Source organism: Carcharodon carcharias, chromosome 18, assembly GCF_017639515.1.
Source record: "Carcharodon carcharias isolate sCarCar2 chromosome 18, sCarCar2.pri, whole genome shotgun sequence".
NCBI classification, from domain to species: Eukaryota; Metazoa; Chordata; class Chondrichthyes; order Lamniformes; family Lamnidae; genus Carcharodon; species Carcharodon carcharias.
In genome coordinates this window covers 43,076,094-43,091,976 of record NC_054484.1, presented here as the reverse complement: position 1 = coordinate 43,091,976, position 15,883 = coordinate 43,076,094, and the positions used below count along the sequence as shown (strand labels likewise).

At 39.5% G+C, this 15,883-nt stretch overlaps 1 protein-coding gene across 2 annotated transcripts; it reads left to right on the top strand.

Annotated features, from left to right (window-relative positions):
* The first annotated feature begins 4,792 nt into the window (after nucleotides 1-4,792).
* On the top strand, nucleotides 4,793-15,321 carry taf13 (TATA-box binding protein associated factor 13). 2 transcript variants are annotated; one of them, XM_041210632.1, is made up of 4 exons: nucleotides 4,793-4,927; nucleotides 7,433-7,511; nucleotides 9,151-9,248; nucleotides 14,825-15,321. In XM_041210632.1, the coding sequence occupies exons 1-4, from the start codon at nucleotides 4,874-4,876 to the stop codon at nucleotides 14,993-14,995; spliced, it is 402 nt and encodes a 133-aa protein (XP_041066566.1). In that variant the 5' UTR covers nucleotides 4,793-4,873; the 3' UTR covers nucleotides 14,996-15,321. The 2 variants fall into 2 exon arrangements, with proteins under 2 accessions (XP_041066566.1, XP_041066565.1); XM_041210631.1 differs by lacking the exon at nucleotides 4,793-4,927 and adding an exon at nucleotides 5,474-5,622.
* Nucleotides 15,322-15,883: the final 562 nt, after the last annotated feature.

Genomic DNA, 15,883 nt, shown 5'->3' with positions numbered 1-15,883 from the left:
AATATTTCCAGGGCCGCTTCCTTTAGTACTCTGGGATATAGATTATCAGGGCCTGGGGATTTTTCAGCCTTTAACCCTATTAATTTCTCTAGCACCATTTTTTTACTAATACTGACTTTTGTCAATTCCTCCCTCTCACTAGACCCTTGGTTCCCTAACATTTCTGGGAAATGATTTGTGTCCTCTTTTGTGAAGCCTATTGTATAAATGAAAGGTTCATGACACTTCACCCACAGCTCAGCCATAATCAATATGCCATCATCATCAACGCTTATGCCCTGAACCTTGACTCCAATGAAGACGTTAATGAAAAGTTCAATTCCGACCTTGATGAAGTCCTCACTGCCATATCAAAAGAAAAGATTATCCTTGGGGGGGATTTTAATACCAGAGTTGACCTTGACTCCCATTTCTGCAGAGGAACCATTGGGAAAAAATGGGGTGAGAAAATTCGATGCAAACTGTTGTGGTCTTGCTGACAAAATGTGCTCAGCATGGCCTCATTATAATAAACATCTTCTTCTGTCAGAAGAACAAACACAAAACCTAATAGAGGCATCCCAGATCAAAGCACTGGCACTTCCTGGATTATGTCATTATTCAACTCAAAGATAAGTGCTATCTGTGTCATTCAATCCATGTGGGAGACTGATGCCTGCTGGACAGATCATCAACTTGTTTGATCAGTGATGATCATCCAACTAGCACCAAGACATCGCAAAACCCAAAAGTCCAAGAGGAGGAAGATCAATGTCTCAGCTCTAAAGCAGCCCCACTGAAAGTGCAGCTCACAACCAATCTGGAAAATCTGCACATATCCAACTCAATTTCAGAACAGAGGGATCAAATAAAGTCAGCTGTACGAGACTCCTATGTCCAGGCCATTGAGTTTAAGCATCATCACCAGGATTGGCTCGTCAAAGACAATGTTGAAATATGTGACTTCCTGGAATCAAAACAATCAGGCTTCATTGCCTGGCAGAACAACCCAAGGTTGCAAATCAAGAAGGCACCATTTGAACATCTCAAGGCTGACACCCAAAGACAAATCCTGAAGATAATGAAAATGTGTTGAGAAGAGAAAACTTGAGGATCCAACAATATGCTGACCGTCATGACGTGCAAAGCTTTATTAAAGCCATCTGGCCCTTTATAGACCAATATCAAATGGACAAAATCCCCTTCACTCACAGGATAGTCTTTCCCTTCTTAAGGATGACAATGCCATTCGTCAATGTTAGGAAGAACATTTTCAACAACTCCTCAAGTGAATCCACAGTGGCAGCTGATACTGTTCGGGCTATCCCACACTATCCTGTGGTAGAATCCATGGGTGAGTCATCATCGATGGGAGAGCTGCAACAAGCAATCAAACAGATGAAAAACAACAAAACCTGTGGCCCTAATGTTATTCCAGCTGAGATCTTCAAAGCTGGTGGGCTTATGCTCATATCAAAATTTTATGTACACATCCTACAGTTTAGGGAGGAAAAAGAACTCCAGTCCCCCACCCGACTTCAGGAATGTGACAATTGTAACTATCTTCAAGAAAGGAGATAAATCATGACTATCTTGACATGCATTCTCCCAAATTGCCTACTTCTTGTGGCTGAGGAAATCCTCCCAGAGAAACTTTGTGGCTTTAGACCTTTCAAGGGACCCGCTGTCATGGTCTTTGTTGCCAGACAAATCCAAGAAAAATGTCGAGAACAACATCAGGAACTCTTCATTGCATTCATTGACCTGACCTAAGCATTTGACTCAGTAAATTGTGAGGCTCTGTAGATCATGCTCTAAAGATTTGGATAACCAAGAAACTTCATCACAATCATGCAACTGATTCATGATGATATGACTGCAACTGTCTTGAGTGAAAAATCTGAAATAGACGCCTTCAAAATCTGAACCGGTGTCAAACAAGGCTATGTGATAGCCCCCATACTATTTACAATCTACCTGACAATAGCTATTCACCTCGTCAAAGAACAATTGCCCTCTGGTATGGATATAAATACGCCTAGGTGGAAAACTCTTTAACCTCAGTCACCTCCATGCCAAAACTAAACTGACTAAAAGGGTTAAAAATGTTAGTTAAATGTCTTAAGTAAGAAATAACATATGAATTAGAAGGCAGACTCAGCAGATGCACTCGAGACAGGACAAACAAGCTACTAGAACAAAGGGCAAGGCCAGGGTGTGGATGTTGAAAGCGGGATGCGGTCAGACAGTAAGACATGGAAGGTCATGCATATGTGAGAACAAGACCTTGTAAATGTAAAAACAGAAAATAAGTAACTAAGGCCAGAGACATCCACTGAGCAGGTTGATAAGAAAATAATTGTGTAGCCGCAAGGCTATGTGATAAATGTGTATATAAGAAATGAGTTTTGTATGTGCTAACAGAGTACTTAGACTTGCCTAAGGTGGACTCTCCCTGTCTATGCTTGAAAAATGATTGAAGACTTTTCCTGAGTCTCCTGGTGTTTATTGAGTAGCATCATAACACTGACCATCATAGACATTCATAATCTACAGTGTGGATGACTGCACTGTTGTTGCCTACTCTGCCCCAGATTTGCAAGCTACTCTTGATCTCTTCAATTCTTCATACAAGTGCCTCAGCCTGTCCTAGAATGTTGCAAAGCCAAACTCATATATCAACCCACACTCTGTCAGCCAAATATTCTGACATATTCCACCTCCTATATATGTTTAAGGAAAGACTCCAGAATATGTTGAGCACTTCCCATACTTTGGCAGCCACCTCTCTCAAAAAGCCACCATTGATGAGGAAATCCAACACCAGATCAGGTGCACCAGCTCAGCCTTCTACAAACTATGACAGTGAGTGTTTGACACCAAAGATCTTTGCAAGTCAACAAAAGTCCCTATGTACAGAGCAATTGTTGTCACACACTCCTGTACTGCAATGAGGCTTGGACTGTGTATCAGCAACACATAAGAGCACTACAAAAATTCCATCAGCAATCCCTCTGCTATATCCTCCTGTTTCAATGGGAGGACCATCAAACAAACAATAGAATCCATCTGGAAGCCAGATCCACAAGCATTCAGGCAAAACTGCTGCAAAATCAATTATGATACACTGGACACTGGGTCCAGATGGCCTAAAAGTGTCTCCCCACAAGGTCCTATTTTCTCAACTCTCAAATAGCCAGCATTCCAGGGGACAAAGAAAATGCTTCAAAGACACTTTGAAGCTCTTCTTGAAGCGTGGCAGCTTTGACATTAATGACTGGCAGGAGCTTGCTGCCAATCATTCAAAATGGCAACAATGTCCATCAAGTTGAATCACCCTGAGTCCAAATGCCTTCATGATGATACAGAGTGGCAGCAAAGAAGAAAAGGAAGCAAATCCTGCACTTCGGATCCCACTACCTTGTGAAGTATCCTGCCCCATGTGCCCAAAGATCTGCAGGTCCAGAATCAGTCTGTTCAGTCACATGAAGATCCATGGCAGAAAGTAGATGTCACCCTCAAATCAAGGGGCAGCTGATGACGAGGTAAAGACATGAGGGAGAAAAGAATAGAAGGACATGTTGATGGGGTGTGTTAGAATCATATCTCTCAGGACTGAAGTTTTCTTTTACAAAAGGGAAGGATTTGTCAGGATCTGGACATCTGGACGTTAACCTGGGATTTTTTAAAAAAGGTCATAGGTTTACCTTGGAACTGTCACAAGCAGGCTTCATCCAAGAAATCACCTGATCTATATGGTACTTGAGAAGGAGTTGTTTGTTTGCATTGCCGGCAAAGTACTCTACATCATGAAAAGCTGGGATACAAAAAGATAAACACATGGGAGAGAGGGAAAAACTTAAGTTGTGAACCTGCTTGTTTTAAAAGCAGTCTTCTTGGAAAACAAGCTGAGAAAGGAAGGCTACCTTGCCTGAAATTGTGTGTGGCTATCAACCTGTAGCCAGAGAACACTCATCTGAGTGTAACTAGTCTGCAGTTGGACTTGCAAAGCTGGCTGACATCAGTTGGTGAGAACTTCCAGGCATCCACTAGAACTCCAGGTCGACAGTGTCGAGACCTTGCAGACTTTGTCCTTTACTTATTAAACACCCATCCTTCAAAGCCCAACTTGGCAGAGAGACTTTATCTGTTTGTCCTTTGTTTGTGTGTGTGTGTGTGTGTGTGTGGGGGGGGCGGGGGGGGAGGGGGGGGGGGAATTGTTTAGGAAGAGATAGCTATAATTCCCGGTTACAATTGTGTTAACCAGTACTTGCAACTTGTTGAAGAAAGTTTGTTAAATTAATCGAGTTTTTCACGGAATCACATTTTTGAAAGAAGCCTGCTCAGAGTCTCTTTTCTTCAGTGTACTACAGACATGGGTACACATTTGGCCATTCCTGTGAGAAAATTAAACATTTAAATTAATGGTATGACCTGGGGAGTAGTGGGGCTTGATAATTCACGCACTCCTCCCATCCCTGTGATAACAGGTGAGAGGAGGCGCATGTGGAACTTGGGACTGCTGGGCCGAATGGCCTGTTTCGGCGCTCTAAAATTCCATGTAATTACTCTCACACCTAGCCAATGTATTTATTTTTAGGTTCCAGAAAATGTACTTTATCACACCCCCACTTTGCTAAAAAGTCGGAAGCGGGAGGAAGCCGCTTACGATCCCCGCAGCAATTTAATCCTGCATTACAAACAGCCGCCTACATGCAGCTACGCAGGAGGGGAGGCCGTCATTGGATACGAAGCTGAGCCACTTGCCAACATCGGCGGGGCTGGCATCCTAACACGTGACGCCGATGACGCAGCGGTCTCCTTGGAGATTCTCTCAACATTCCATCTCTGACCGTTGACCGACCTTGCACGCGGGCTCGTGACGTATTGATCAATGGACCGAGATCCGTCCCCGAAAAAAATGGCCGATGAGGACGATGAGCAGGCGGTGAGTCCGGCTTTATAACTTAACATTTTCAAAGCGCGCAAGGCTGTGATGGCTGTCTTCTGTCGCCGGCACTGAAAGCAGCGGCGGGAATGAAACAGCTGGAAAATTATAAAATTTAATTATTGCTAATTTCCGCAGCTGCATGTTGTTGTCCGAAGTCTGTCGTGAATGAAACGGCTAAGAAATCGGGAGCTGCAATGAACCCTGTTTTTCTGTGACCAGTTTTAATTTGGGGTTTTGAATTTGCCTTTACAAGGGAACCTGGTGCGCTGAGGGGCGTCTCCATTTTATTTGTTTTGTGAATATGCCTGGGTGAATTAGTTCATACGTTGTACGGGGGATGAGGTGTGGAGAAGTTTGTGAGGGTCACAGCAGAGCAGAAAGTAGGAGGAACTAGAGTTTTTATTTTTTCATGGGATGTGAGTGTCACTGGCTGGGCCAGCATTTATTGCCCATCCCTAATTGCCCTTCAGAAGGTGTTGGTGAGTTGCCTTCTTGAAGCGCTGTAGTTCATGTGGTGTAGGTACACCCACCATGCTGTTAGGAAGGGAGTTCCAGGATTTTGACCTAGTGCCATTTAGAAATGGCTATATAGGATGATGTCTGACTTGGAGGGGAACTTGCAGGTTTCCATGCACCAGTCCTTTGAGGTAGTAGAGGTGATGGGTTTGGAAAATACCGCCGAAGGAACCTATGTGAGTTGCATCTATGTTTTGCCTGTTCTTTTCTTTCTGGCTAATCTTTCATTCACCCCAAACTCTGCAGTCATCTGTTGAGTATTGCACATTAAATTTCAGATTCATAAACCCTCAAAACAACACTCAAAAGTTTATTTTATGTGTATTTTCACATTCTGTGGCTTTTGGACTTTTTAAATTCTCTTTTTAAGCACAATTAAAATCTTAAACACAGCTTCTTAAACTGACATTACAATTTGCCTTTAGTGATCTTTTAAATATCTTATCAAGCCATTATACATATGTGTATATTCCACACATTTCCTGATGTAATTTTATATTTGTACATTTCAATTATGTATTGCTTGTCGGGAGAATGCATTGACACATTCAGATTACTTGTATCATTGCTTGCACTGGGAGCAGTCAGGCCAAGAGGTTGAAGTGGTTTGTTTGGTTTTGATTTCTGGAGCTTAATTAGATTTGAGTACAGGCGAAGAGGCTCAGTCTATTGATCATGTTAATTATGCCTTGATTCATTGTTAACATTGGGTTGCTGTGCTCTGAGGGGGTCAGGGGGTGTAGCTGGATGGTGAACATTGTGTGGTGAGTTTTCAATAGGCCCTGATTGTTTAATATTTCCTTAGTTCCTGGCAAATATCCCATTCTAACATACTTCCACACAGTTTGATCCAAAATGGTGCACTGTACACACAAAAATTACTGGTCTTTCCCCTGTTATGTTGCATTCTTTAGAAAAGACTAATCTAAATTCTTCAAGTCAAGTAGGATTAGACAATGGGGGATAATGGAACCAATTTCAAATGGAGGACAAGGCAAGGGATGGAAATAGGGCGATTGGGTGGTGTTAAATTAAGTGTTAAGGAAGGGATGGGGATCAGTGGGATTGGGTAGAAGTGAGTTATGAAACAGTCAGACATCAGCAGAGGTGAAATATAGCTTGGTGGTGAGGGAGGCTGCAGTTGGAGATGGTGCTGTGGGTGGGAAATAAAAATTTAGGAGTTGTTCTAAAATGGAAAGTGAGACTGAGTTCAGGAACTTGAGGGGAAACTGCAACCAATAGGAGGGGCAAGAGATTTGCAACCAGTATGTGGGTTGGAATGGGATATACCGCCATTGCGGGTATTGCAGATGCAAGGATTAAAATCTTATGAGTGATGGAGGGCATCCTGTTGTTGTTCAGAGGGGTTGAGGGCCACATGGTTCATGTGGGGAGGGAATGAAATCAAGAATCTTATGTTTGCTGTGACATCATATTAGATTTGACACCTTTGGAATCTTGAGACCAATCACCAATTTTAACATATAATTTAACGTAACCTGGGGGCTAACTTAAATTGCAATTTTAGACAAAGGTTTTCAGAACCACATTGGGGGCCATTTTATCAGTTGAATTTCAGTCATTATTTCAATGCATGCTTTTATGTTTGCTGTTCCAAAGACTTTGGACCTAGTGGTGGAAAGGTTTGACCCAAGACACCCCAAGTAGGGCATTTGAAGGAACACTCAATGACATTGTGATCCAAACTGCTTCAGTTAGAACTGTTGGGGAGTCGGTGGTGCAGTGACACAGTTTTGAAACTGTGGAAGAATTTAACCTGAATGTTAATTTCTGGTTGATAGGTACACATGCAGATCTTAATTCTACCTGCAAGATTTTTTGATATGTCTTATCTCTTTTACACCTCCAGGACAATAGATTATAAGGTAGTATAATTCTGGGTGTAAGGTGCTTGAATAATATATAATATATGATTATCATAACAAAAACAATTGGACTAAGTGTATTGCATTTTTCGCCTTGCAGTTTGATGAAGATGTGGAGGAGAGTGGAAGTGGTGCAGAGGGTGGTCAAGGTAGAAGAAAAAGATTGTTTTCTAAGGAATGTAAGTAAAATATTTTAAAATCAACAATGTATTACAAATCTAGAAACATGTATAAAACTCAAATATGAAAGTTCACACTCTGGATACAACAGTTAAAAGCTACAATTACTGCAGTTAAACTCCCTGTAACTCCATCAGTTTTCACTATTTGATAGTACGGTATATGATTTGGAACAATATTTCAAGTTGATCATGAACAAGCAGAATTTGTATTCATTAAACAAAATGTTGCTGCCATGCTTTCTTTTTACTTTGATAATGAAATACTACTTGGTGACATTTATGCAAAATTTTCTCATGAATTTTCTCTGCAGCTTGAGTCATTGAAAACTGTGTAGAAGAAGGTTTTTAAAAAATCATGGTTCCTACTAAGATATTGTAGTTTTATCCATATAGTGCCTTGAAATAGTGTTACCCAGCTTTGCTTATAAGTGCATGTTTCTTAATTTTATCTTGTTTTTAATTAGAGTAAAAAAGTAGAATGATGCAATTTTAGTCTTAGTTGGTCATGATCATACGACCAGGCAAAGATTCATTCATGCATTCTTCTAGTAAGTGGTGTCAGGAAGATATAATAACTTTCATAATGTTATTGGAATTTATTGTAAAGTGGAGTAATAGTGGGGTCTGTGCCTGTGTGTGTGTGTGTGTGTGTGTGTGTGTGTGTGGGGGGGGGGGGGACGGGGACGGGGACATTTAAATGAATTAAAGGCAGCTGGCCTGAAGGCTTTGATGTATCAGAAGATAAGCTAGGTTTGAAATGTTAAGTAGATAAACATGGGGGAAGTTTTAGAATGTAAGGTGTAAAGGGAATATTTGCATTTTTAAATAAATCAGACTAGCTTGAATTCAAAAGAGGGGGTTAAATGTTACACCTAGCCTGGAGACATTAAGAAACAGTTTATTTATTTTTCCCAAAGATTACTGGTAAAATTAGAATTAATGATAGATTTCATTATTAGAGAAGTAAAGCCCAGAGACATTGTGAAACAATGGGAATTTGCATTCAAGTGGAAAAATATGTATAAAGGAGTGAAGGTTGTGTATTAGGGTAGGCATTCTAAGATTTAACAGAAGTGTGAAAAGCTGCCAGCATCTAAGCCTCAATCTGCTGTCTACAGTGAACTGAAGCTGAGGAAAAACTCACTTTGAATTCAACTGTCCAGGGCATTGTGTGTTACTTTGCCTGGTCTTTTAAAGTCTGTGTCTCACTGTTGCCTTAATGGAGGTGTAACCGGGGTTCAGATTAATTTAGGGGATTTAGAAGTTACCATAGTAGTAATTTGTAGAACTATGTATGTGCTTAAAGTTATTTTTTCTATTAATAAAGGCTTAGTTTAGTCTTATAAGAAACCTATAAGACTTGGTGGCTGCCTTTTTTACTGAATTCAAAGCCCACATCTCGAAATAAGTACAAATTGCAAATAGTTGTGGCAGCTGCTTCAAGTTTCCCTCTGGGATTTGGGCAGCTTGGCATTTACCATCCGTCTGCCATAATAGTGGTTGGTTACAGTGGATGGGTGGAAGGTTATTAAAATACGGCAGAGTTGGATATCCTTGTTTGACGTGCACAGAATTACAAAGAATTAGAGCGCAGAGATAGGCGATTCATATTCTTATTCATATTCTTTCCAAACAGTAAGATGTATGATGTATGGTTTTGGGGATGACCAGAATCCTTATACTGAATCAGTGGATATCTTGGAGGATCTCGTCATAGAATTTATCACTGAGATGGTAAGCTTAGCTTTGTTTTATCATAGTTGTAGTCTGCAACTCCAAACTTCAGGTACCATGCCCTGAGATGGTGTTAGTGACCATGGACCTTCATGTTAATCTTGCTCTGGTGGTGTGGATCATCTTCGTGGTAGTACATTCATTCAGTTTGCGAGGCTCTTTAACAAGATTGTGTTTTGTCTATCTCGATCTCTTTTGGCACAAATCTTTCCCACCAGCATCAGACTTTCTAAATCATGATTTTGTATGTGTATGTATGTGTGTATATGTGCCCAAGAAATTTCAACTGTCACTTCCTGATCTTGGTCAGCAGAGTTCTTTTATTAACACCTCCTCATTGGTTCTGTGACTTGTCCAAGATATTTTCATTATTTGTCTCAAAAACCACAACTCTGCAACCTTAATTTTTCTCTGCATTGCTTCACTGATCATCCAACATTCCCATGTGTCAAAATTGGTGTGATGTAGCATTCCAGGATGTTTTGTTTTCATGGCTAATTTTGAGGAAAGGCTGCAGAGTTTAAATTTAGTAGGGTATTGAACAGCTGGGGTTCTTTATAGACTTATGACAGCATTTATTAACACAACATTTATTGCTCAGTTCAATTCAAGTAAAGATTTGAAATACTTAAAAGAAAAAACTTGCATTTACTCAGAGCATTCTTACATCTCGAATGTCCCAAAGTGCTTCACATTCAATGAATTACATTTTGAAGTACAGCCACCATTGTTATCTTGGTGAACCCAGCAGCTGTTTTGTGTATAAGAATATCCTACAAATAGCACTGAGCTGGATGATCAGATAATCTGTTTTAGGTGGTATTGGTTGGGGAAGAATGTTTGCCAGGTTGCTGGAATCTTTAACATTGGTCTGATCCACTGGAACAGGAAGACATCAGTTTGATGTCCTAGCCGAAGGATGACACTAATGATGGAATGTACCTTTAATACCGCACTGGTTTCTACCTGGAGAATGTCTAAAAATCCTGGAGTGGGGGTTAAGTCTGTGTAATGTAAGCATAAAATGCTTGGTTTTAAACTGAATAGTGGGGGCAAGGGATCAAATTTGGGAAGATGTGCTAAACCAAAGAGTAGAGACAAGGCAAGAGAGGCAGGTATTAGTATGGGAAATGATAGACTGTGACAGGAAGGGAGAGATTACAAATCTGAGAGTAAATCAGATAAGACTAGATGCTACAAAAATAATAAAAGGACACAACCAAAGGCTTTATCTAAATTCACGAAGCATTTGAAACAAAACAGATGAACTGATAGCGCAAATCGAAATAAATAAATACGATCTGATAGCCATTACGAGTCATGGCTACAGGATGACCGATTGGGACCTGAATATTGAAGGGTATGTGACATTTACGTAGGACAGGAAGTTAGGAAAAGGTGGAGGGGTGGCTCTGTTAATTAATGATGGTATTAGTACATTAGAGAGGGATAACCTAAGTTCAAGAAACCAGGAAGCAGAAGCGGTTTGGGTTGAGATGAGGAATGATAAAGGCAAGAAGTTACTTGTGGGAGTGGTGTACAGGCCCCTTAATTGTAACTACACAGTAGGACAGAGTATAAAAGAAGAGATAATGGGAGCTTGCCAGAAAGGTACAGCAATAATTGTGAGGGATTTTAATCTACATATAGACTGGAAAAATCAGATGGACAAAGGTAGTGTAGATCAGGAGTTCATAGAACGTTTTTGGGATAGTTTCTTGAAATAGCATGTTCTGGAGCCAATCAGAGAGCAGACTATACTAGACCTGGTGTAGAGCAACAAGATAGGATTGATTGATGACCTTCTGGTGAAGGCACCCTTGGGTAGCAGTAATCATAATATGATTGAATTTTACATTTGTTTTCAGGGAGAAATGAATGAGTCAAGACTAGTATTTTAAACTTAAGGGCAATTATGAGGGCACGAAAGCAGAGCTAGCTGAAGTGAACTGGCAAATGAGGTTAAGGGGTATGTCAATACAAGTTCAGTGGCAGACATTTAAAGGAATATTTCAAATACACAGAATATATACATTCCAATGAGAAAGAAAAATTCCAAGGGGAGGACCCACCATCCATGGTTAACTAAAAAAGTTAGACAGTATCAAACTTAAAGAAAAAGCATATAACTATGCAAAGGGTGGCAGGTCAGAAGATTGGAAAGAATATAAAGAACAGCAACGAATGACAAAAAGATTAATAAGGAGGGAAAAGTTATAGTATGAGAGAAAGCTAGCTAGTAATATAAAGACAGATAGTAAGGGTTTCTATAGACATTTTAAATAAGAGTTAACAAAGTGGTCCTATAATTGTGTGTCTGGGGAATTGATAATGGGAAATAGGGAGATAGTGGATGAATTAGACAGGTATTTTTAATTGCTCTTTACTATAGAGGATGCAAGTAACATCCTGGAAATGGTTGTAAATCGGGAAAAGGGAGGGAGGAGTTCAGGACAATTACAATCAACAGGAAAGTGGTATTGAGCAAATTGTTGGAGCTGCGGGCTGACAAATCCCCAGGTCCGGATGGACTTCACCCTAAGGCCTTGAAAGAAGTGGCTAGTGAGATGGTTGATGCACTCATTTTAATTTTCCAAAATTCCCTAGACTTGGGGAAGGTTCCATTAGATTGGAAAATAGCAAATATAACCCCTTTATTCAAAAAGGGAGGGAGACAGAATGCAGGAAACTATAGGCCAGTTAGCCTAACATCTGTCATAGGGAAAATGTTAGACTTAGAAAAATTCAAAGCAATTAAGCAGAGTCAGTGTGGTTTTGTAAAAGGGGAATAATGTTTAACCAGTTTATTGGAGTTCTTTGAAGGAGTCACATGTGCTGTGGATAAAGGGGAACCAGTGGATGTACTGTACTTAGATTTCCAGAAGGCATTTGATAAAGTGCTATGTCAAAGGTTATTGGTCATGATGTAGGGGGTAACATATTGTCATGGATAAAGGATTTGCTAGCTAACAGAAAGCAGAGTTGGCTTAATTGGGTCCTTTCCTGGTTGACAGGATATGACGAGTGGTATGCCATAGGATCAACTATTTTACAATTTATATAAACAACTTGGATGAAGGGACTGAAGGAATGGTTGCTAAATTTGCAGATGACACAAAGATAGGTAGGAAAGTAAATTGTAAAGAGGACGTAAGGAGTCTACAAAATGACATGGATAGGTTAAGTGAATGGGCAAAAATCTGGCAAATGGAGTATAATGTGGGTAAATGTGAAATTGTTCATTTTGGCAGGAAAAATAAAAAAGCTTATTATCTAAATGGTGAGATTGCGTAGTTCTGAGATTCAGATGAATCTGGGTGTCCCAGTGCATGAATTACAAAAGGTTAGTATGCAGGTACAGCCGATAATTAGGAAAGTTAATAGAATGTTATTATTTATTGTGAGAGGAATTGATTACAAAAGTAGAGAGGTTATGCTTCAGTTGTACAGGGCATTGGTGAGACCACACTTGGAGTATTGTTTACAGTACTGGTTTCCTTATTTAAAGAAAAATGTAAATGCTTTAGAAGCAGTTCAGAGAAGGTTTACTAGACTAATACCAGGAATGGGTGGGTTATCTTATGAAGAAAGGTTGGACAAGTTAGGCTTGGATCCACTGGAATTTAGAAGAGTAAGAGGCAACTTAATTGAAACCTTTATGATCCTGAGGGGTCTTGACAGTGTGGATGTGGAAAGGACGTTTCCTCTTTTGGGAGAATCTAAACTTAGGGGTCACTATTTAAAAATAATGGGTCGCTCACTTAAGACAGATGAGAATTTTCTTCTCAGGGTTGTGAGTCTTTGGAACTCTGCTTCCACTGCCTTTTGAGGAATATTCTTAAAGCAGAGCTAGATAGATTCTTGATTAACAAGGCAGTGAAAGGTAGGCAGGAATATGGGGTTGAGGTTACATTTTAGATCAGACATGATCTTATTGAATCCCAGACCAGGCTCGAGTGGCCGACTCCTGCTCCTAATTTGTATGTTTGTATGCGATATTCAGTCTGCTGGGAATTTGAATTCTCATGTATACAATCTAGTGGCCAGCAGAAATAAGAATAGAAATACTGGAAATACTCAGCAGGCCATGCAGCATCTGTAGGGAGAGAAACAGAGTTATGTTTCAGGTCAGTGACAACACTGCTTGACCTGCTTAGTATTACCAACGTTTTCTGTTTTTTATTTGATTTCGAGCATCTGCGGTATTTTATTTTTGTGCCAGCAGATTTGGACTCACAGCTCAAAGTTGACAATTGCACAATCAGTGCTAATTAGATAGCCTCATTTAACAAAGTCATAAGAGAACAATCGTTAATGTGGAAAATGGAAACATTTATAGTTAAAATTAGAGTATCCTTCTGAGATTGATGGCAATGGACATTGTTGGAGCAGAGTAGAAGAATCTTCATTCTGGACCTGTGTTTTGATGAAACGATATTTCACAACCTGTTTTGATAAGTGTGAAATGATTGCACTCCAGTTATTAATAATTGTCAATTATTAGATTACTATGAAGTTTACAAAAGCAGAAAAGACTATACTGCAAATTTCCCCAATGCCTCATGTAGTATCTCTGCTCTTGGGCACTTCATATTTCATGAGTTTGCTATGGCATAGAAAATACTCTTTAGTGACAGGCAGACAAACCAATCACCAAAATAATAGAATAGATTATCCCCTAGATCTGGTGGAAATTGCCCATTAAATTTAAAGAGATCTAGCTATATAGAATTTACAGCACAGAAATAGGTCATTTTGGCCCATCATGCTCGTGCTGATGACTTGAAAGAGCTATCCAGTTAGCACCATAACCCTGATGTTCCCCAGTGGCCATGAAAATGTTACCCATTGCACATATATATCCAGTTATTTTTTGAAAGTTACTCTTGAAGCTGCCATCCTTTTGGGCATTGCATTCCAATCATAGCCATTCAACTGCAGAGAAAGAAAAGTTCTCCTTATCTCCCTTCTGCTTCTTTTGCCAATTATCTTAATACAGTGTCCATTGGAAGTGGATTTGTATCATTTACTTTATTATTTCAGTTTCTATCTTGGGTATCCAACATGCTGGGCTATGCTTTATTCTCTTTAATATACTGGGTCCCTATTGCTCAGTAAAATTATAGAAATGTTGTGTTGTAATGTTCACCATGCTGCTCATGAGTGGTTCCTGATATCTACTGCCTGCCTAGTAGAGGCTCAAACTTATGCTTGAAGGCTGTCAGCTGTGAAAATGCTTCTTTAAGTGGTGATAACTGGTTATGATAGGTTTGAATGCATCAGCTGAGCAAAACAAATGCTACTTTTGTATTTATTAATTATTGTATTTTAGCTTCTCAATGACAGGTTATTTGGGACTTATCCTACGTCCAAGTAGAAATTGTAGCTCATTTATGACAAATTTCATGTTGAATAATGTGCCGTAATTATTGTCTTCATTAGTCCTAAGTGAACTATATCTTAGCACTGCAAGTTTGTACAATCAAATGAATGTGATATAGCTGTGTGTTCTTTGGGTTTTTTTTTTCTTTTACACATTAAAATGTGCCATACTTGTAATTTCTGCCTTTATGTAGACTCACAAGGCCATGTCTATAGGACGTCCGGGCCGGGTTCAAGTAGAAGATATTGTCTTCCTTATTCGTAAAGATCCTCGGAAGTTTGCAAGAGTGAAAGACCTATTGACAATGAATGAAGAATTGAAACGTGCCAGGAAGGCTTTTGATGAAGCTAATTATGGCTCCTAGTTCTCAGAAGGAAGCTTGTCATGGAACAAATGGTAACTCGGCATTGTCCGTCTTTGAAACATGTATTTGAGGCAGAGTGTTTGATTCCTGGCCAGACTACAGACATAATATGGACTGTCGCAGTAGAGTTTGGCTCTGGCCTGAGAAATCTGATGACTTGTCTACTCTTTTACTTCATCAATGTAAATAATGCTGGCTAAACAATTGAATGGAACTTTTTTAATGGTTGTCTTTAAAAGATTTTTGTATTTCATAATTAGTGCGTGAACAGTCTATGTAACTTGGCCAGTTCTGTAATAAATATGAAAAATGACTGTTCAAAAAAATGTTGTCAAGTACCTCAGTTAATAATTTTATAATATGTTTCTTGGATTTTCAGTCTATACCTGCACAACATGTTGCCACATACTTGTCATGCTTTATTATGTTGTATTCTAAGTTCTTAAGCCCAAATTTTAATAGTATTTGGCTATGTGCTCTTGTCATTCTGTGTGAACTGATCACCAAATTCCCACAAAATGCTCAAAAAAGCTTTTTTTAAAAAAATTATTGCAACTCTGCAACTGAACATTTTTCATAGCCGAAATATGTTTACTTTTTAAAAATTAAAAACCATAACATTTCACAGTAGCCTGATTTTAAATTCTTCCCCAGAATGGAGGAAAGCTTTGACCAATCAGTCACCCGCCTGGTTTGAATTTGAAAAGCTTGACAGTTAACTGTTGCTTGGTGCATTCTCCATGACAGCACCTCTACCAATCAGAGTCCACTTGCCAACCAATCAGCACTCTCTTCTCTTGCAGTATAAATTGTTGTTCCCTTTACTATTGGTATTCTTGCAAACTGTCCTAATGAGTACAAGATGAAATAGTTTGACAGCATGTCTCT